Source organism: Rhyacophila brunnea, unplaced genomic scaffold (assembly GCF_057557595.1).
Source record: "Rhyacophila brunnea isolate RB1 unplaced genomic scaffold, BYU_Rbru_1.0 scaffold_15, whole genome shotgun sequence".
Classification (NCBI taxonomy): Eukaryota; Metazoa; Arthropoda; class Insecta; order Trichoptera; family Rhyacophilidae; genus Rhyacophila; species Rhyacophila brunnea.
The window spans coordinates 28,947,668-28,966,919 of NW_028232806.1; the positions used below are offsets into that span (position 1 = coordinate 28,947,668).

General features: G+C 32.2%; 1 protein-coding gene across 1 annotated transcript in view; it reads left to right on the forward strand.

The window, feature by feature from the left end:
* The first annotated feature begins 589 nt into the window (after nt 1-589).
* Nucleotides 590-19,252, forward strand: part of LOC147075217 (uncharacterized) — a 32,207-nt gene continuing 13,544 nt past the window's right edge. The window contains exons 1-3 of the mRNA XM_085942899.1: nt 590-652; nt 5,283-5,339; nt 10,532-10,588. Of these exons, the coding sequence (XP_085799025.1) occupies nt 590-652; nt 5,283-5,339; nt 10,532-10,588 (177 nt within the window). The remainder of the gene's footprint in view (nt 653-5,282; nt 5,340-10,531; nt 10,589-19,252) is intronic.

Consider the following 19,252-nt stretch of genomic DNA (forward strand, 5'->3'; position numbering starts at 1 on the left):
AAGCCTAACATAAAAATTAAAATCTCTCCCGAAAACTTCTATAATGAGCTTTTTTCAAAGTATTTATTAACCCTTAAAATGTTAAATCATAAATTCATATATTTGAACTTTTGCGAGTTTTAAATCTCTTCGCTGACTTTTTAAAAAGTTTTAAAAAAGTATTTCTTAATCCTTAAAATGTGAAAGATATAAAAATGAAAATCTGGATCCGAGAAGTGTGGTGCCATAATTATTATTTATAAAACAAAAATATTTTGTGTTGGTAATGTATTAATATTTTTTTAAAGTATTTTGTCAGATGAGAAATATATAAATAATATAATGCCATAACAATTTGTAATGCAAAGTTTATACAATTTTCAAACATTAATATTAGCATACGTTGGATTATACGTGATAAAAAGGGACTTTTTGACTTTGTTGAAATTATGAAAGCTTATAAGATTAATTTAATAACTTTGGAAAATAAAGATCTTACTAGATGATTTTTTGTCAATTTGTTAATGTTTGTGTATTATACAAAATAAAAAGACTTGGAAAGGAAAAAAAAAAGAAAGAGAAAGATGGAAATGGAAGTTGGCTAGCGGGAATGGAGAAACAGACGAACGAATCCATCATGAGTGAAATTCAGATTCGAGACAGATTCTCATCGGTTTGCTCGTGACTGTCTTACCGTATAGAAGATGACAAAATATGTAGGGAAACTTACGGTATTTGATCAAATCGGTTTAAGATGACGAAGAAAAGCTTTTTTCAGATAGATGAAACAAATCAAGAATGCTACGGGGTTATTACTGACACAGGACATGCAATACGTTGACTACCGGAAGAAGAAAGGTGCCAAGCTGTAGAGAAAACAAATTATTCCTGCTACGATTCTCTGTCATGAGGTTCCATCGAAAAAGAATTCGATAACTATTAATACAGTTGTAACACCGTGAGGTTGCTGCCAAAAGTTAATAAGTCGATAATTTCGGTATTTACAGTTAACAACGGATTATGCGCCTATACATAAATGTGTATGCCAGAAATAAATCAAGGTCATCCGATATATTATAGAACATGCACATGAAGCACAAAGAAATTAGTATTATGCCTGATTTTAGAAGGCATTTCAAACTTCAAATTGTGATTACTCCATATCATGATTTCGAGACTTACCAAGTTTTGGCAGTAACACCATTTGTAATACTAGGTACGTACATGGTTTTACTCTTAATAATGACGGTGACTAATGAATTTGGTTAGACCACCAAAAGTATTGTATTGTATTGTGGAAAAAACATAAATTTGAAAATCACCAAAAAATTTTAGAAACAGTTGGACTGAGTGGGAATCGAACTCACGTCTTTCACTTTCCGGATGATGGCTTTTACCTATAAGCTATCGATCTGTCTAATTCTTTAGAATCCACAAAACACAATTATTGTCTGTGTGTATTTGCCATTGATGAGTGCGGATATTGCCTGAAGATGCAGAAAGGCGAAACGCGGGTCGCATAAAACTTACTCGAATAAAATAGTACAAAGCTTAAATCAATGAGAATTTTAATGTAATTATAATATTATCATTTGTAATTCAGTGAAAATTATTTTCTACGCAAGAAGTGTCTCGAAGCTCTGTGTTTTTTTTGCGTTTCGATAAAGCTTTCTCTTAGTGTAAGAGATTTATCTTTCTTTTGTTAGAGTACACATTTCAGTGAAGTGTAACGAACCTGATGATTTCTGCTTGTGAAGATTTTAAAAGCACCGGAGCTTTCGTTTTTAACCTGAAAATACTTTGAGGCTTTTTCTTTCTTGTTGATGATAATTTAATTTTGAACGAGTACATTTTACTGAGGAATGCCTTTTGAGGAATAAAGCGCATCGGATACATCAAAGCACAGCGAGTGTATTTAACGAAACAAGCTTTTGAAGTTCCGATGACTGGAATCTAAATTCTTATGTATTTTCCCAGAGTAAACTTTAATATCGGAGAGTCATGATACTAGTGAGAAATAGAGCTTTGACGTAGATAAGCGGTCAGTAAAAATAAAGTAGTTTAGGTACAATTTTCGCTCCGGATCGGGGAATATTAGCCATTATTTTTTATCATATTATTATGAGGAATGGTCGTTAGCTATTTTTATGCTTATTGGTTCTGTATCCTGTCCACTGTATCAAACACACAATTTAAGCATTTTTTATTAAGCCATGGGATCAAACTTGCGATACATGGCTATAATCAAATAAACTACCATTGATAATAAATTATTTAAAAGTAAAATTTGAATAGACATGCGAAATGTATTAACTGTCGATATCTATATTAATGTGATATGATATTTCCAAATAATTTACGATTTGCAATGCTAATAAGATTTACTTTACTAAATAAAAATTTATTTAAGATCTTTTAATATATTAATTACAAATCTAAACGAGAATTCATAACTATGTTCTGCTTTAGTATCCATTTCCTATTAGCGAGTGTGTATAGTGCTTGAAGATGCCGAAAGATAAAAGTATTCAAATGGAATAATAGGTACAAAACTTTATTACTCAGAAATAAAATTATAATGTTATCAAAACGTACTGCATTCATTATTAGTAAGGTAAAATATAGTAAATTACTTAATAATATGATTCCAAAATTTATATTGCAATTGGTGAGTGTACTTAATACGTCATGAAACTTGATACGCTCCGAAAGGTGAAAACAATGTCGCAAAAAAATACTCAAACAAAATACTAGAATTGTTAATATTGTTAGTAAATCCATTTTTTAAGAATATATTAGGTATTTAACTTTATTTTAAAATATCGTATGTACTTTATAAAAATCACATATTTTTTAAATAACTATTATAGTTATAACACAAATAATTAATTATTTATTAGTTATTTCAAATATTTTAAGCTAAATTGAAAATCAGACGCACAACTGGCCGTATAAAAACAATTTCAGTTGCCATATTAATAGAATTTGTTATTCTGTTGCCAAGGCGACCAGTTTATAGAAACAGAAAGCACATATATTCTAGAAACATTACGAGTTAAATTTTCCCTTCAATCTTTTTACTAGTTTGTCAGTCGTTTTATATTAATGATTTCTCATTTTAAATATATAAGACGTTTAGTTGTGAATAATATATAGGTACTTAACCATAATAACTTTTATTATTTGAAAAACGCTTTGAAAAAACACGTTACGTTGTTTCATCATAAACATCTTTGCTACTCCCGGTTTACTGCTGCATAAAGGACATCTCTTGCTGTATCCATTCTTCTCAACCCTCTGTCATTCGTTGTCATATACTTGATAACCTCATCGATCCACCGGGCTCTTGGGCGCAGTTCGCGAATTTTAATATATATTATCTTGAGCACTAGTGTAAGATGTAGCCTGCCCACCTTTACTACGATGACTTTACACATTGCATTGTGTCAAACATTTTTGTTTGTGATATTAATAATTTATATATATTTTGGATTCATGTGTTTTATACCCAGCATACATCTTTCTATACAGTGTTATCCCGTAACTTCGTCGATAGTACTCCTAAAGGAAAACGTTGGTGACTCAGTAGATATAGTGTTATATAAAGTGTAACAGTTTTTTGGAAGAAGTAATATTATTTATGAAGAAGTAGAAGAGTATGTGAAGCTAGAAGATTAAAAATTGCTATTTGATCTGGCTTATTCAATTTCAATTTTTTTTAACATATTGTGTACATATTACAAATTATAAGTTTTAGACGTTCACAACATGAAATGCAACATTATTATAAAGAAGAAAGAAAAAGAAACCAATAAAAGGGATAAAAAAAGAACATAGGTAATACCTATAAACATATAAAATCAGTGAAAATACAATTATTATACATCTATAGAAGTTAAAAGAGGTTCACCGAGTTTGCTAAGGAGACCCTATTTTAAGAATTTATAAAATAGCGTCCAACTAAAGTCATATTCACGCAAATGGAATATATTATCACCCGAAGAAATTTGGTTGAACATAGTTATCGCCCTCCCAATTGGCATTACCAGTGGCAGGTTGGTTCTGCACCTTGGGAGAATAAACAACTGATGCTCCCTATTTCTAAGATAGTTATCAGGGACACACAAGTAAACACTACCCAGAATAGCAGGGCTTTCATTTATACCTCGTATAAGTCGAAAAATATACGTAGCTAAAAAAAGATCTTTTCTAAATTGCAGATTGCAGTATGTAAGCATACCTAAGAGAAAGTCAGTTGGATAAAGCCACGGATAGTATCCATACAACCTCAAGTATGGGAGTCTCAAGAATTTCTTCTGAATCCTCTCAACCATGAGGCTATACTTCAACTGATGCGGTGCTCAAACAATAGACCCACTCTCAAGCCTGGTTCGAACTAAAGAATTCAACAAAAGTTTTATAAATCTCGAGCTACAGGGTACCCATTAGAGAGATGATTGGCAAAGTATCACTATCAGTATTCAGTATCAGAATCAGTATTCAGCAAAATATAAAACTTTTGCTTAAGTTGAAGAATGACAACGGAATAGTTAAGTAGAACACAGCCTATTTGAAGATAAATATGCCTGCCATAGACTAATACGGAAATACTTAATGTACCTAATGGATTTTCACAGGTATATAACTTATGTAATGATATTGTCAATGTCAATTTAAACGATGTCACAATATTACAATTTACACTAGTAACCCTGATCGCTATTCTAAGTTTATGGTACACAACATGTTAATAAATAATAACACATAAATTCAAATAGTCTCGCGCAGTGTTTCCCAAACTGTGGTGTACATAATGCCGATAAAACGCGGTTAAACTGTTTGGTAAACATGGGTAAGTGTGTGTTTAATAATATAACAATCGTATATTTCAATATTAGTAAATATCGTATTAAATTCAATTAAAGAAGAATAACGATGGTTGTGGAAACAAAAACGGCAGTTTCCATTTTGTAAGTCAATACAAATTAAAAAAATGATCTTAAATGAATTTGATATTAGTATACAAACAACATTGAAGATTTTTTTTAATATTATACCTATAAGAAAGAAATAAAACATTTTTATTGACTTATTATAATTTTACGAAATCAGAAACTGCCTTTTTTGTTTCCAAAGTTTTGCTGAATTTGAAAAAAGTTGACTTCATTTTGGATTTCTATTTTTGAATATTTAGTAAATATAATTTTCTGCTTTTGTTACATTAAATGTATTATCTAAAATAGGCACAGTCCAATTTCTTGAATATTTGACTCGTTGTTGATAAGCGAAATTGTTGATTTAAGGTGGCCTTCAGGGAAGGAAGAGAGGAAGAACGTCGATTGCCGTATTGGGGCGATCAAGTAAAGGAGATTATTGGGGATAGTGTTTATTTTGGCATTCGATAGTCCTGGTCGCTTTAAGAAGATGCATTTCTGAGTGGACGCGATCATTGGCCAAGAGGAAACGACCGAGTAAAGAAAACTAGCGGCTTAACTTCGAAAAGAGACCCATAGATGGCGCAGCCCATTGACTGGACGCCGTAAGCACTATGTCGACGGAATAGGATTTAACTCTATGTTAACTCGGTAATTTTTTATCTCTTACAGTCTTACAGCCAGTCGGCTTAGTCTGATTAGTCTTGACCTTTGTGATCATACAGGTCGTCTATTTCGAAACTAAGCACCTTACACTGTCGAGATTCGTTTCTAGTGGTAAGTGTGGTTTTTAGTTGTCAAATGTGATACCTACCTGAACTGAACTAATCCTTTGGCAAGTTCATCTGGTTATTTGGTCGAGCGAGTCATCTTCTCTTGTTGATCTGTCTTCGTGTAACATTTTGAGTATTCTCTGTTATTGTTGATTAAATCTCTGTGAACTCTTAATGAATACTAAACCGGAAGTGTTTCTATTTAATAAATTAAACATAAGTACTATAAACAGCTGATTCAATTCAATTCAATTTTTCAATTCAATTCAATTTATTTATTTTTAACATATTGTGGACATTACAAATTATAAGTTTAAGACTTCCACAACATGACATTTAGAAACAAAGAAATATAAAAAAGTATTACATAAAAAAGAGATAGATAGTATGTTATTAAACAGTAGAAATATGTACATACAAAAAATATTAATTAGATAGGTACAAGGAAGTACACCAGGTGAGTTAAGCAGGCCCTATTTTAAGAATTTATATTCCACCTATACTCATCCTCACGTAGGTGGAATATATCAACACCCGAAGCAATTTCGTTGAACATAGTTATCGTCCTCCCAATTGGCATTACCTGTGGCAGGTTGGTTCTGCACTTTGGCTACTTGGCACCATAGCTATAAGTATCATACATATAAGAATTTAAATACTAGTCATTTTTTAAAGTATTTTACGTGTATTAATATTTTCATGTGTTTTTAGAATTATAAATATTTTTTCTTTTTATTTATTTTTAACAAAAAATGTAGCCAATAATAATTATTACTTATGTCATATCGTGTTGGTATCTAAAGTACCTAAACACTACTCTCCTTAATTACTATGCAGGGGTTACACGCATGTTGTAAGTTTGAGAAACTCTAAGATAATAATAATTGACGATGAGTATTAATTGTTAATGGGATTCCTTAAATAATTGACAAAATGATAGTATTGTCAATGTAAAACTAAGGTATGTCACAAGATTACATAATACACAGTCGCGGCAAAGACTCAGTAATTTTAAGAGATTATTTAACGTTTACTGTTACAATTCTGTACACTACATAATATTGTAAAGGTATTGCCGTGAACACTATTATATATATATAAACACTATATACTAGTATACTATTTAATTTAATAGAAATTGAAATTAAGGTTACAAAGACTCATCTAAAAAGTATTAAAAATGAAGCTGCTTGTGTTGTCAGCATGAAAATTAAATCTTCCTTACTTGTCACTGTACATACGTTTTTTTTAAATCAACGCGTGTGATTAACGCCGTACTTTAAAAATTATCCGCCTAATCTTAACTGATCGTATTATGAATCCAAATCTTTATTAAATGAGGGCGTTTTCATAGTTTTTGCAATTGGGTGGCGCTGCTGAAATCCGCATGGGCAACGCCATCTTTAGATTAATAAAGCCTGATCATATCTTTTTGCATAAGCAACGAGTGGTCCACTGTTCAGCTGTCAAAATTAGATTCCAGATTGCTTGACATATTGATTTGCCCTTTCTCGTTTCAAATTGAAAAATTCTCAAATCAAATATATTAACTATTAGTGTTATTTATAAATAATAAACATTCCTGTTAAATAATAAACAGTCCATCAGCTGTCGAAGTCAGACTAGTTCTTCACATAAAAACCGGTGGTAATATCGATTTCCAAAAAACATGTAGCATTGATCTATGCATTACATTTGTAGAAGGTGTGTTAATGCTAGTATATTATTTATCATGTAACTCATCCATCCAAATCAGACCATTCCCCGTGTGAACATGACAGACGCATCAGTATGAGCACTCTATAGAACAATGATAGGCAATGCCAGATCATCCATAGATAACAACGGGAGGGGCGGAAAAGGTAGGACCAGTCGTTGTGAATGTATCGGCTTTTTACTTGAGTCGGCAGTGGTGTGGGCCATCGCAACATTGCACATTGTGATGATTCAATAATTTGTCAATGGCACAAATGATTACAAAATATCAGTGGTGAAGGGTGGAGGTAAGCTGTTAAGATCCGACATAAATAATAGTATATACTAGAATGTGTCAGTCATACGCATTTGTTTTCGTTGAACTACAATCTACAATTTACAGATGGTATTGGTTAATTTATAAAATTCAATTAAACGCTATGAAACCCAAACCGTAATAGATAATAGTCAAAAAATACTCATATTACATATATACAAAATTTATATTGCAATTGGTGAGTGTACTTAATACGTCATGAAACTTGATACGCTCCGAAAGGTGAAAACAATGTCGCAAAAAAATACTCAAACAAAATACTAGAATTGTTAATATTGTTAGTAAATCCATTTTTTAAGAATATATTAGGTATTTAACTTTATTTTAAAATATCGTATGTACTTTATAAAAATCACATATTTTTTAAATAACTATTATAGTTATAACACAAATAATTAATTATTTATTAGTTATTTCAAATATTTTAAGCTAAATTGAAAATCAGACGCACAACTGGCCGTATAAAAACAATTTCAGTTGCCATATTAATAGAATTTGTTATTCTGTTGCCAAGGCGACCAGTTTATAGAAACAGAAAGCACATATATTCTAGAAACATTACGAGTTAAATTTTCCCTTCAATCTTTTTACTAGTTTGTCAGTCGTTTTATATTAATGATTTCTCATTTTAAATATATAAGACGTTTAGTTGTGAATAATATATAGGTACTTAACCATAATAACTTTTATTATTTGAAAAACGCTTTGAAAAAACACGTTACGTTGTTTCATCATAAACATCTTTGCTACTCCCGGTTTACTGCTGCATAAAGGACATCTCTTGCTGTATCCATTCTTCTCAACCCTCTGTCATTCGTTGTCATATACTTGATAACCTCATCGATCCACCGGGCTCTTGGGCGCAGTTCGCGAATTTTAATATATATTATCTTGAGCACTAGTGTAAGATGTAGCCTGCCCACCTTTACTACGATGACTTTACACATTGCATTGTGTCAAACATTTTTGTTTGTGATATTAATAATTTATATATATTTTGGATTCATGTGTTTTATACCCAGCATACATCTTTCTATACAGTGTTATCCCGTAACTTCGTCGATAGTACTCCTAAAGGAAAACGTTGGTGACTCAGTAGATATAGTGTTATATAAAGTGTAACAGTTTTTTGGAAGAAGTAATATTATTTATGAAGAAGTAGAAGAGTATGTGAAGCTAGAAGATTAAAAATTGCTATTTGATCTGGCTTATTCAATTTCAATTTTTTTTAACATATTGTGTACATATTACAAATTATAAGTTTTAGACGTTCACAACATGAAATGCAACATTATTATAAAGAAGAAAGAAAAAGAAACCAATAAAAGGGATAAAAAAAGAACATAGGTAATACCTATAAACATATAAAATCAGTGAAAATACAATTATTATACATCTATAGAAGTTAAAAGAGGTTCACCGAGTTTGCTAAGGAGACCCTATTTTAAGAATTTATAAAATAGCGTCCAACTAAAGTCATATTCACGCAAATGGAATATATTATCACCCGAAGAAATTTGGTTGAACATAGTTATCGCCCTCCCAATTGGCATTACCAGTGGCAGGTTGGTTCTGCACCTTGGGAGAATAAACAACTGATGCTCCCTATTTCTAAGATAGTTATCAGGGACACACAAGTAAACACTACCCAGAATAGCAGGGCTTTCATTTATACCTCGTATAAGTCGAAAAATATACGTAGCTAAAAAAAGATCTTTTCTAAATTGCAGATTGCAGTATGTAAGCATACCTAAGAGAAAGTCAGTTGGATAAAGCCACGGATAGTATCCATACAACCTCAAGTATGGGAGTCTCAAGAATTTCTTCTGAATCCTCTCAACCATGAGGCTATACTTCAACTGATGCGGTGCTCAAACAATAGACCCACTCTCAAGCCTGGTTCGAACTAAAGAATTCAACAAAAGTTTTATAAATCTCGAGCTACAGGGTACCCATTAGAGAGATGATTGGCAAAGTATCACTATCAGTATTCAGTATCAGAATCAGTATTCAGCAAAATATAAAACTTTTGCTTAAGTTGAAGAATGACAACGGAATAGTTAAGTAGAACACAGCCTATTTGAAGATAAATATGCCTGCCATAGACTAATACGGAAATACTTAATGTACCTAATGGATTTTCACAGGTATATAACTTATGTAATGATATTGTCAATGTCAATTTAAACGATGTCACAATATTACAATTTACACTAGTAACCCTGATCGCTATTCTAAGTTTATGGTACACAACATGTTAATAAATAATAACACATAAATTCAAATAGTCTCGCGCAGTGTTTCCCAAACTGTGGTGTACATAATGCCGATAAAACGCGGTTAAACTGTTTGGTAAACATGGGTAAGTGTGTGTTTAATAATATAACAATCGTATATTTCAATATTAGTAAATATCGTATTAAATTCAATTAAAGAAGAATAACGATGGTTGTGGAAACAAAAACGGCAGTTTCCATTTTGTAAGTCAATACAAATTAAAAAAATGATCTTAAATGAATTTGATATTAGTATACAAACAACATTGAAGATTTTTTTTAATATTATACCTATAAGAAAGAAATAAAACATTTTTATTGACTTATTATAATTTTACGAAATCAGAAACTGCCTTTTTTGTTTCCAAAGTTTTGCTGAATTTGAAAAAAGTTGACTTCATTTTGGATTTCTATTTTTGAATATTTAGTAAATATAATTTTCTGCTTTTGTTACATTAAATGTATTATCTAAAATAGGCACAGTCCAATTTCTTGAATATTTGACTCGTTGTTGATAAGCGAAATTGTTGATTTAAGGTGGCCTTCAGGGAAGGAAGAGAGGAAGAACGTCGATTGCCGTATTGGGGCGATCAAGTAAAGGAGATTATTGGGGATAGTGTTTATTTTGGCATTCGATAGTCCTGGTCGCTTTAAGAAGATGCATTTCTGAGTGGACGCGATCATTGGCCAAGAGGAAACGACCGAGTAAAGAAAACTAGCGGCTTAACTTCGAAAAGAGACCCATAGATGGCGCAGCCCATTGACTGGACGCCGTAAGCACTATGTCGACGGAATAGGATTTAACTCTATGTTAACTCGGTAATTTTTTATCTCTTACAGTCTTACAGCCAGTCGGCTTAGTCTGATTAGTCTTGACCTTTGTGATCATACAGGTCGTCTATTTCGAAACTAAGCACCTTACACTGTCGAGATTCGTTTCTAGTGGTAAGTGTGGTTTTTAGTTGTCAAATGTGATACCTACCTGAACTGAACTAATCCTTTGGCAAGTTCATCTGGTTATTTGGTCGAGCGAGTCATCTTCTCTTGTTGATCTGTCTTCGTGTAACATTTTGAGTATTCTCTGTTATTGTTGATTAAATCTCTGTGAACTCTTAATGAATACTAAACCGGAAGTGTTTCTATTTAATAAATTAAACATAAGTACTATAAACAGCTGATTCAATTCAATTCAATTTTTCAATTCAATTCAATTTATTTATTTTTAACATATTGTGGACATTACAAATTATAAGTTTAAGACTTCCACAACATGACATTTAGAAACAAAGAAATATAAAAAAGTATTACATAAAAAAGAGATAGATAGTATGTTATTAAACAGTAGAAATATGTACATACAAAAAATATTAATTAGATAGGTACAAGGAAGTACACCAGGTGAGTTAAGCAGGCCCTATTTTAAGAATTTATATTCCACCTATACTCATCCTCACGTAGGTGGAATATATCAACACCCGAAGCAATTTCGTTGAACATAGTTATCGTCCTCCCAATTGGCATTACCTGTGGCAGGTTGGTTCTGCACTTTGGCTACTTGGCACCATAGCTATAAGTATCATACATATAAGAATTTAAATACTAGTCATTTTTTAAAGTATTTTACGTGTATTAATATTTTCATGTGTTTTTAGAATTATAAATATTTTTTCTTTTTATTTATTTTTAACAAAAAATGTAGCCAATAATAATTATTACTTATGTCATATCGTGTTGGTATCTAAAGTACCTAAACACTACTCTCCTTAATTACTATGCAGGGGTTACACGCATGTTGTAAGTTTGAGAAACTCTAAGATAATAATAATTGACGATGAGTATTAATTGTTAATGGGATTCCTTAAATAATTGACAAAATGATAGTATTGTCAATGTAAAACTAAGGTATGTCACAAGATTACATAATACACAGTCGCGGCAAAGACTCAGTAATTTTAAGAGATTATTTAACGTTTACTGTTACAATTCTGTACACTACATAATATTGTAAAGGTATTGCCGTGAACACTATTATATATATATAAACACTATATACTAGTATACTATTTAATTTAATAGAAATTGAAATTAAGGTTACAAAGACTCATCTAAAAAGTATTAAAAATGAAGCTGCTTGTGTTGTCAGCATGAAAATTAAATCTTCCTTACTTGTCACTGTACATACGTTTTTTTTAAATCAACGCGTGTGATTAACGCCGTACTTTAAAAATTATCCGCCTAATCTTAACTGATCGTATTATGAATCCAAATCTTTATTAAATGAGGGCGTTTTCATAGTTTTTGCAATTGGGTGGCGCTGCTGAAATCCGCATGGGCAACGCCATCTTTAGATTAATAAAGCCTGATCATATCTTTTTGCATAAGCAACGAGTGGTCCACTGTTCAGCTGTCAAAATTAGATTCCAGATTGCTTGACATATTGATTTGCCCTTTCTCGTTTCAAATTGAAAAATTCTCAAATCAAATATATTAACTATTAGTGTTATTTATAAATAATAAACATTCCTGTTAAATAATAAACAGTCCATCAGCTGTCGAAGTCAGACTAGTTCTTCACATAAAAACCGGTGGTAATATCGATTTCCAAAAAACATGTAGCATTGATCTATGCATTACATTTGTAGAAGGTGTGTTAATGCTAGTATATTATTTATCATGTAACTCATCCATCCAAATCAGACCATTCCCCGTGTGAACATGACAGACGCATCAGTATGAGCACTCTATAGAACAATGATAGGCAATGCCAGATCATCCATAGATAACAACGGGAGGGGCGGAAAAGGTAGGACCAGTCGTTGTGAATGTATCGGCTTTTTACTTGAGTCGGCAGTGGTGTGGGCCATCGCAACATTGCACATTGTGATGATTCAATAATTTGTCAATGGCACAAATGATTACAAAATATCAGTGGTGAAGGGTGGAGGTAAGCTGTTAAGATCCGACATAAATAATAGTATATACTAGAATGTGTCAGTCATACGCATTTGTTTTCGTTGAACTACAATCTACAATTTACAGATGGTATTGGTTAATTTATAAAATTCAATTAAACGCTATGAAACCCAAACCGTAATAGATAATAGTCAAAAAATACTCGTCTATCTATAAAAATTTTCTATCTGTAAACTTTGTCAGTCATATGTAATTATTTTCATTGAAATAAGACTACAAATTAAATCTATCTATAAAAATATCTAAAATTATGCAATTAAATCATACATAACTTTGAATATTTTATAGAGAGAATAATATTTTTTATCTATTATAGTTTGAAGTGGGTAGGGCTTAATGAATTTTAAAAAAAAATAACTAAAAATATGTGTATAATGTAATATTAATCCAACGAAAACAAATAAGTATGAATGAAAAAGTATGCACAATTTTGTCTTATAGCCCTAAGTATACCAAAACTATTAAGATTTGGTTTAGGCAAAGTTTAATTGATTTTTAAAAATTGAACCATCTTTAAATAATTGTAGACTTAGTTCAATTAAAACAAATAGGTACGTATGACTAACAAAGTTTAATTTGCACTATTTATGGCGGATCTCAACAGTACTGCAAAATATAGTGTATTTATACCTATAGATAAAAATAAATTTCACTAGTTATAGGTGTATTAATATATAAAATAATTGGACAAAACCGGCTTGACATTATTTCTTTAGTTCCATTTAGTAAGAAAACTGTTTCGAAAAAAATTAATGAGATGGCAAATGATATCAAAATTCAACTACTTATGTGATAAACTGTAGTGCAAAGGGTAGGTTTTCTATACCACTGGCATGAGATTTGAGGCTGTATTTCAATAAATTAGATCCTCTTATCACGAGACTAGCTTAGTCAAGTGAGATTTAAGGATCTCATCATTTTTTTTTTTTTTTTTAATAAAATGTTCTCATCTCCCATTGTATTTTTTACTTCTTATTAATTGTAAGTATCAAAAAATCCATTGCATGAAATACAATAATTTATATTGAATAAAAAATAATATAATTTTATATTTAAATTTGGGGGTATGGGCGTTGAATAGTTTGAATGTAGTAAATGGGACAATGCCTTCAATGTGGTTAAGATACAGTGGTCTAACCTTTTGTAATATGCCATTGCCGTTGCTGAAGAGGGGTTTTCTATTATAATTGAACCATACTCTGAGGTTTTAAAGCCATGAAATCGTTCTTTTATTAGCAGCCAGATGCTATTATATTCTTGTTACAATAATCAGTTGCAGTACCTGGTATTTATGGTTTCTTATAATGTTCCTGAAGTACCTACCTATATGATATTCTTACCTTAATTATCTGATTATCTACTGTTTAATGTTTAAACTAAAGTTATCTTAACTTTTATTTGTTTAAATAAATTGTAAAGTGCATTTTATAATAATTTTCCGTGTACCTAGTACCTACTTAAAATTAATATTAATAAAATATTAAATTAAAAAATAATAATATGTAAGTATGTAAAATAATATATTGTGTTAAAAATTAGACGATACAACATTATCCTATTTTTTTATGTTTATGACAATTTATATCAATCTAATCTATTCACCAATCAACTCTTCATTATTAGTTTTACCATATATGAGAGTTGTTTCCTCGGGCAATACATAAGTGTCAACATATTATCATAATAAAATGGTACACATTTTGGTAATTTCAGAATTAAATAAAAATGTCGCAACTATATAATGCAGTATCGGGTCGTAATGACTGCCCAAATACAAGCCCCATGATGATTGCGTATTTACGATGGGCTTATGTTTTATATCATAGTATTTAATATTAAATTTGGTCAACATTTTCCCTTTTTTTTGACGATTTGGTCTATTTGATAAGTGCCATTTTTTATGACACACTCGAGTAATATTTAGTAAAATATTTAATATAATAATTAACTATTTTTTTCATTCAACGAATAATTCGCAAGATTTAAGAATGTGACATTTTAATTATTGAACATACCTACATAATTTTGAAAACGCTTCTGAGAAAATAACCAATAGAAAACACCCCGCAGGAATCGAACCTGCGTCTCTCGGGTTTCGCGCTCATGCTCATAGACCACTATGCTAAAAGCGACAAATTTTAACTAATGGCTCTTAATATTCTCTAAAACGCTTTCCAAATGAAGCTACTATTGGCGATCGGCTTTTGTATTTTAAATCAGTTAAAAAAAGTGTTATAAATATAAAAAAAATTATATATGTTTAATATTACAATTCATATAAGGAATATAACTCATCCAAAAATGTATTCTTTTTAAACTAAGTATATTTTTTATTAAACGAATAATTGTTAAGGCTTGATAATGTAACATTCTCTATTGAAATAAATTGAAAATAACTTAGATATTATAGGTACCTACAGGGGGAAAAAATCAAAAAATACGACGCCGGGTAGCCGCATCCATTGGATTCGTGGCAATATTATGCTTTACTGATTGACTAGCCTGCGTCCTACCTAATTACTACGAAATTATCCAGTAGTCATACATTTCAGTGTCTAAGAAATAACGTTGGAGGCGCTTTTGCAGTGGACTATAATTTGAAGCTGATTTTTGTGGATTACGGATCTAGGGGTAAGAGGGGGGTTTACACAGGAAGCCAGATACTGTTCTTTTATGGTGAGAGGGCCGACGCGCGCTGGAGCCGGTTTGGTGATTACGCGCTCACTCACTGGTAAACGGTTGAATGATGATGACAATTTCAGGATTGATAATAGATGCGACGTTCACTCAAACCGTATCAGATTTAGCGCAATAAAGGTCAAACAGACGCATTTTGTATGAATCCCTCTGTAGTTAACACGGCCTTGTTCCTATCGTTTCGGATAGAGCGCAATAGCTTTAACAAGCCTACGCGCTCAGCTGTCTTGGAGTTACAAAAATTAGTTTCATCACGCTCGATCATGACCCGTGACTGGTGGTCTTGTGACAATAATTGGGGATTTGAGGTTGGTGGAAAGAAAGGATGAATGCGAATATAATTGGCCCAATCAAACGTTGATTTTGGAAATCGGCTTTTGTGGTTTGAATCAAGGTATGTAGATACCTAGGTATCTACCAATAATATTATGTAGGTGAGTATATAAATTATTTCTTTCACATTACCGTTTATTTTGGCACGTGGCTTAAAGTATATAAGACAAATATCATTTAAACTTGGCTTATTCCTAATTCCACTTCAAGTTTCACATCAGCGACTTCAATTATCGTGTGCAGGTGCCTACAGGTAATGTATAATAATGTAATCCGTGCAAAATTGTTTCAACAAAATACAGAGTTAGTTCCGCATGGATGGCGTAGGGTTAAGCGAACGTGTATTGTTGCAACAGCTGAAAATCGCTAGCCTTATTCGCCAGTTGTGGCAATGGTTATTAGGCTTCGCATCTCTAGAGAGGATCGTCGTTTTTTGGAGCAGCGCCAAGCCCACCCCACTTGAATATGTATAGGATTCTCTGCGACAATACCTGTGTATAGCCGTTTACATATCCGCATTCAGTAGAGAAAGTAGATGTTATTAATTATTTTTAGACGTATAAGTGAAATCAGTGGAAGATTAAATTAAAGAGGCGAAAAATGTGATGTAGGTCTATAATTATTTTATTAATTAACTATTTCTTTTATTCAACAAATAATTCACAAGATTTAAGAATGCACCATTGTAATTATTGAACATACATTATTTTGAAAAAAACTTCTGTGAAAGTATATTATAACCAATAGAAAAAATCTTTTTTGAATAAAGTAAGCCACCCCGACAGGGAATCGAACCCTGTATCTCTTGGGTTTACGCCCCATCCGCGCATTTCCTCTATGCTACAAGGCGACGTAACAATAGCGAAAAACTTTAACTATTGGTCTTTTTAATACCTGCTCATCAGCGCTCTTCGAAATCAAGCTGTTTGTTTTCCTTAATAAATAAAAATTAAAATTATGATGATAGACCTTTCGTCACCCTAAAGCAATGCAAAAAAGCGATCTGGCGGGAAGTGCAAGATTTGGCAATGGAACCCAAGACGTGGTGCAACCGTGTTTTTGTCCTATGCTCCGATACTGGGGTGACAGGGTGAAGTAAGTAAGTATTGAACATTGAAAGAATAAACAGAGAACTCGTCTTCAAAAAAATAGCGTGAGAAGGGTCTCATTCATTTGTATGCCTAGTAGTAGTAGTCAAAGATTAATTTTACGATTATAAACTTTAAAAAACTCTACAATGCTAAAAAGATCTTGAAAAATGACCTACATACACATAATCTACTGATAATTAGAGCATTACAACGAAACATATTATCAAACAGAGGTGGTTTTAGATACTTGAAGATCTGAGGCACTGACAAGACAAGTATGGATGCCCCGTTGTGATTTTTTAAAACTAAGGTGTCGGTACTTTCTAAGTTAGTGACAGCATCGTCCGTTTCACGGAAAATCGCCACTGCTTCCGAATGTTGCATTTGTTCCTTGATTTTCTTTCTTTCGACCATGTCCGATCCAATGGGATCGAATAGGATCATATGGGCCTCCACAGAGTAGAGGTTTGTTGAGATTTACCTTTCTTTATATTTTGCCACCCCTAAGTAACGTATGACCCGCCTACACTCACGGGACATTACTGGCTATATATATAGGTAGACCAAAATAGTTGACGTAGGGAGTAAAAACATTGATAATGATTGCAATGGTTCAAGTTACTGAACTGCTCTAATCGATTCATTTAAAAATAATATATGTACCAAAAACTTGAAAGTACTTCACGTATAGCGGGGTAGTAACTACCCCTGGAGAGATTTTCGTGATACGCGTTGCGCGCGGCTTCATAAACATAAATAAATCTTTGGATTTGGAAAAAGATTCACCCAATTATTATTTGAAATTCATAAATTTTATTATAATAAGCCAGCTACCCGCATGATGTGAAATATTATCCCGAATAAGAGGACATATTTTGCTGGCTTTAAATATACACTGTGTTTTCCTGATTATGCGGCAGGGCAAACCAATGCAGGTAGGGCCGTCAAAAATTTATCGTTACTTTAAACCAATACTTTCATAGGACAGATTAGTAGGATTTGAAACGAGTTTTAGTTTATTATGATCTGGCCATAAAACGCAAGAAATATAAAGCCCACTGAGTATCGTCAAATATTACCAGAGAATACAGAATTAATGGAAACTGAAATACCTAACGGGTGTAGTGTAACAGGCAACCGATCTCGAGTGTGGAAGAATATGGGATACACTTAAAAATAGATTGTCCTTCGTTCTGACAACTAATCCCTGTTTATGCACTGACGCTCATTGAATATTATGTATATTTGAAGCTTGCAATACACACTATTGCACTCCATTAATGTGTGTTTCATTTTGGTAGAATACTCAAACATTCAAAGCCCAGCTTCAAACTGTAGTGTATTGGGGTGGGGTATAGCCTATCTGAATTATATTTATTAATCTGTTCTGTGAATATTATGATGTCAAATGCGTGTTTCGTTTACGTGACAAACTTAAATACAGATCGAGATATAAACATAATTATTGAAAATAACATATTCTCAAGTGATTAAGTTTATGTCGTATTTTTCCACACTCTAGAATTATACATTCTTACAGTCTCACCCAGAAGGTGATCCGCTTCTTTATTTTTATGTTCTTTATTTGATATCTATACGTTCTTTTCGATACGATACTTTTATGTCAATATCAGATCATTGTAAACTTTTTCTCTAATTCTTCGTATTTCTGGCGCTACAGCCTTATGTACGAATTGGCCTACTACAGCATCTGCTTCCGTCCGTGTTTATCTAAAGCCGCTTGCCTCCAACTTAAGATGACTAAAGTCAAAGTTCAATTCGATACTATCCATCCATCTTGTACGAAGTCGGCCAGGTTTTCGATTGTTTCCGGCATATTAAATGACAGTTTCGTTATCATGCGTGACTTGTCGGTCAAACTGTGCGATGAGTATACATACAGCTCATTATTGTATTGCCATTTCTACCACGTCTGTTTGTTTATTGACGGGTCTGAATATATCGCGCAGCATGCTCTGAATTAGCCCAACACCCCCTTCCATGATTTGGTTATGCACCAGGTTTTCGAGTCATACATGACAACTGATCTTATTGAATTCTCTACTTACTATATCTAATCTATTTATTCTAATTGGAATATTTAAATGTCAGTTGGCAATTGCAATGAATATTAAAGTGCGGCCACACCGGCAACAAGTCGCGC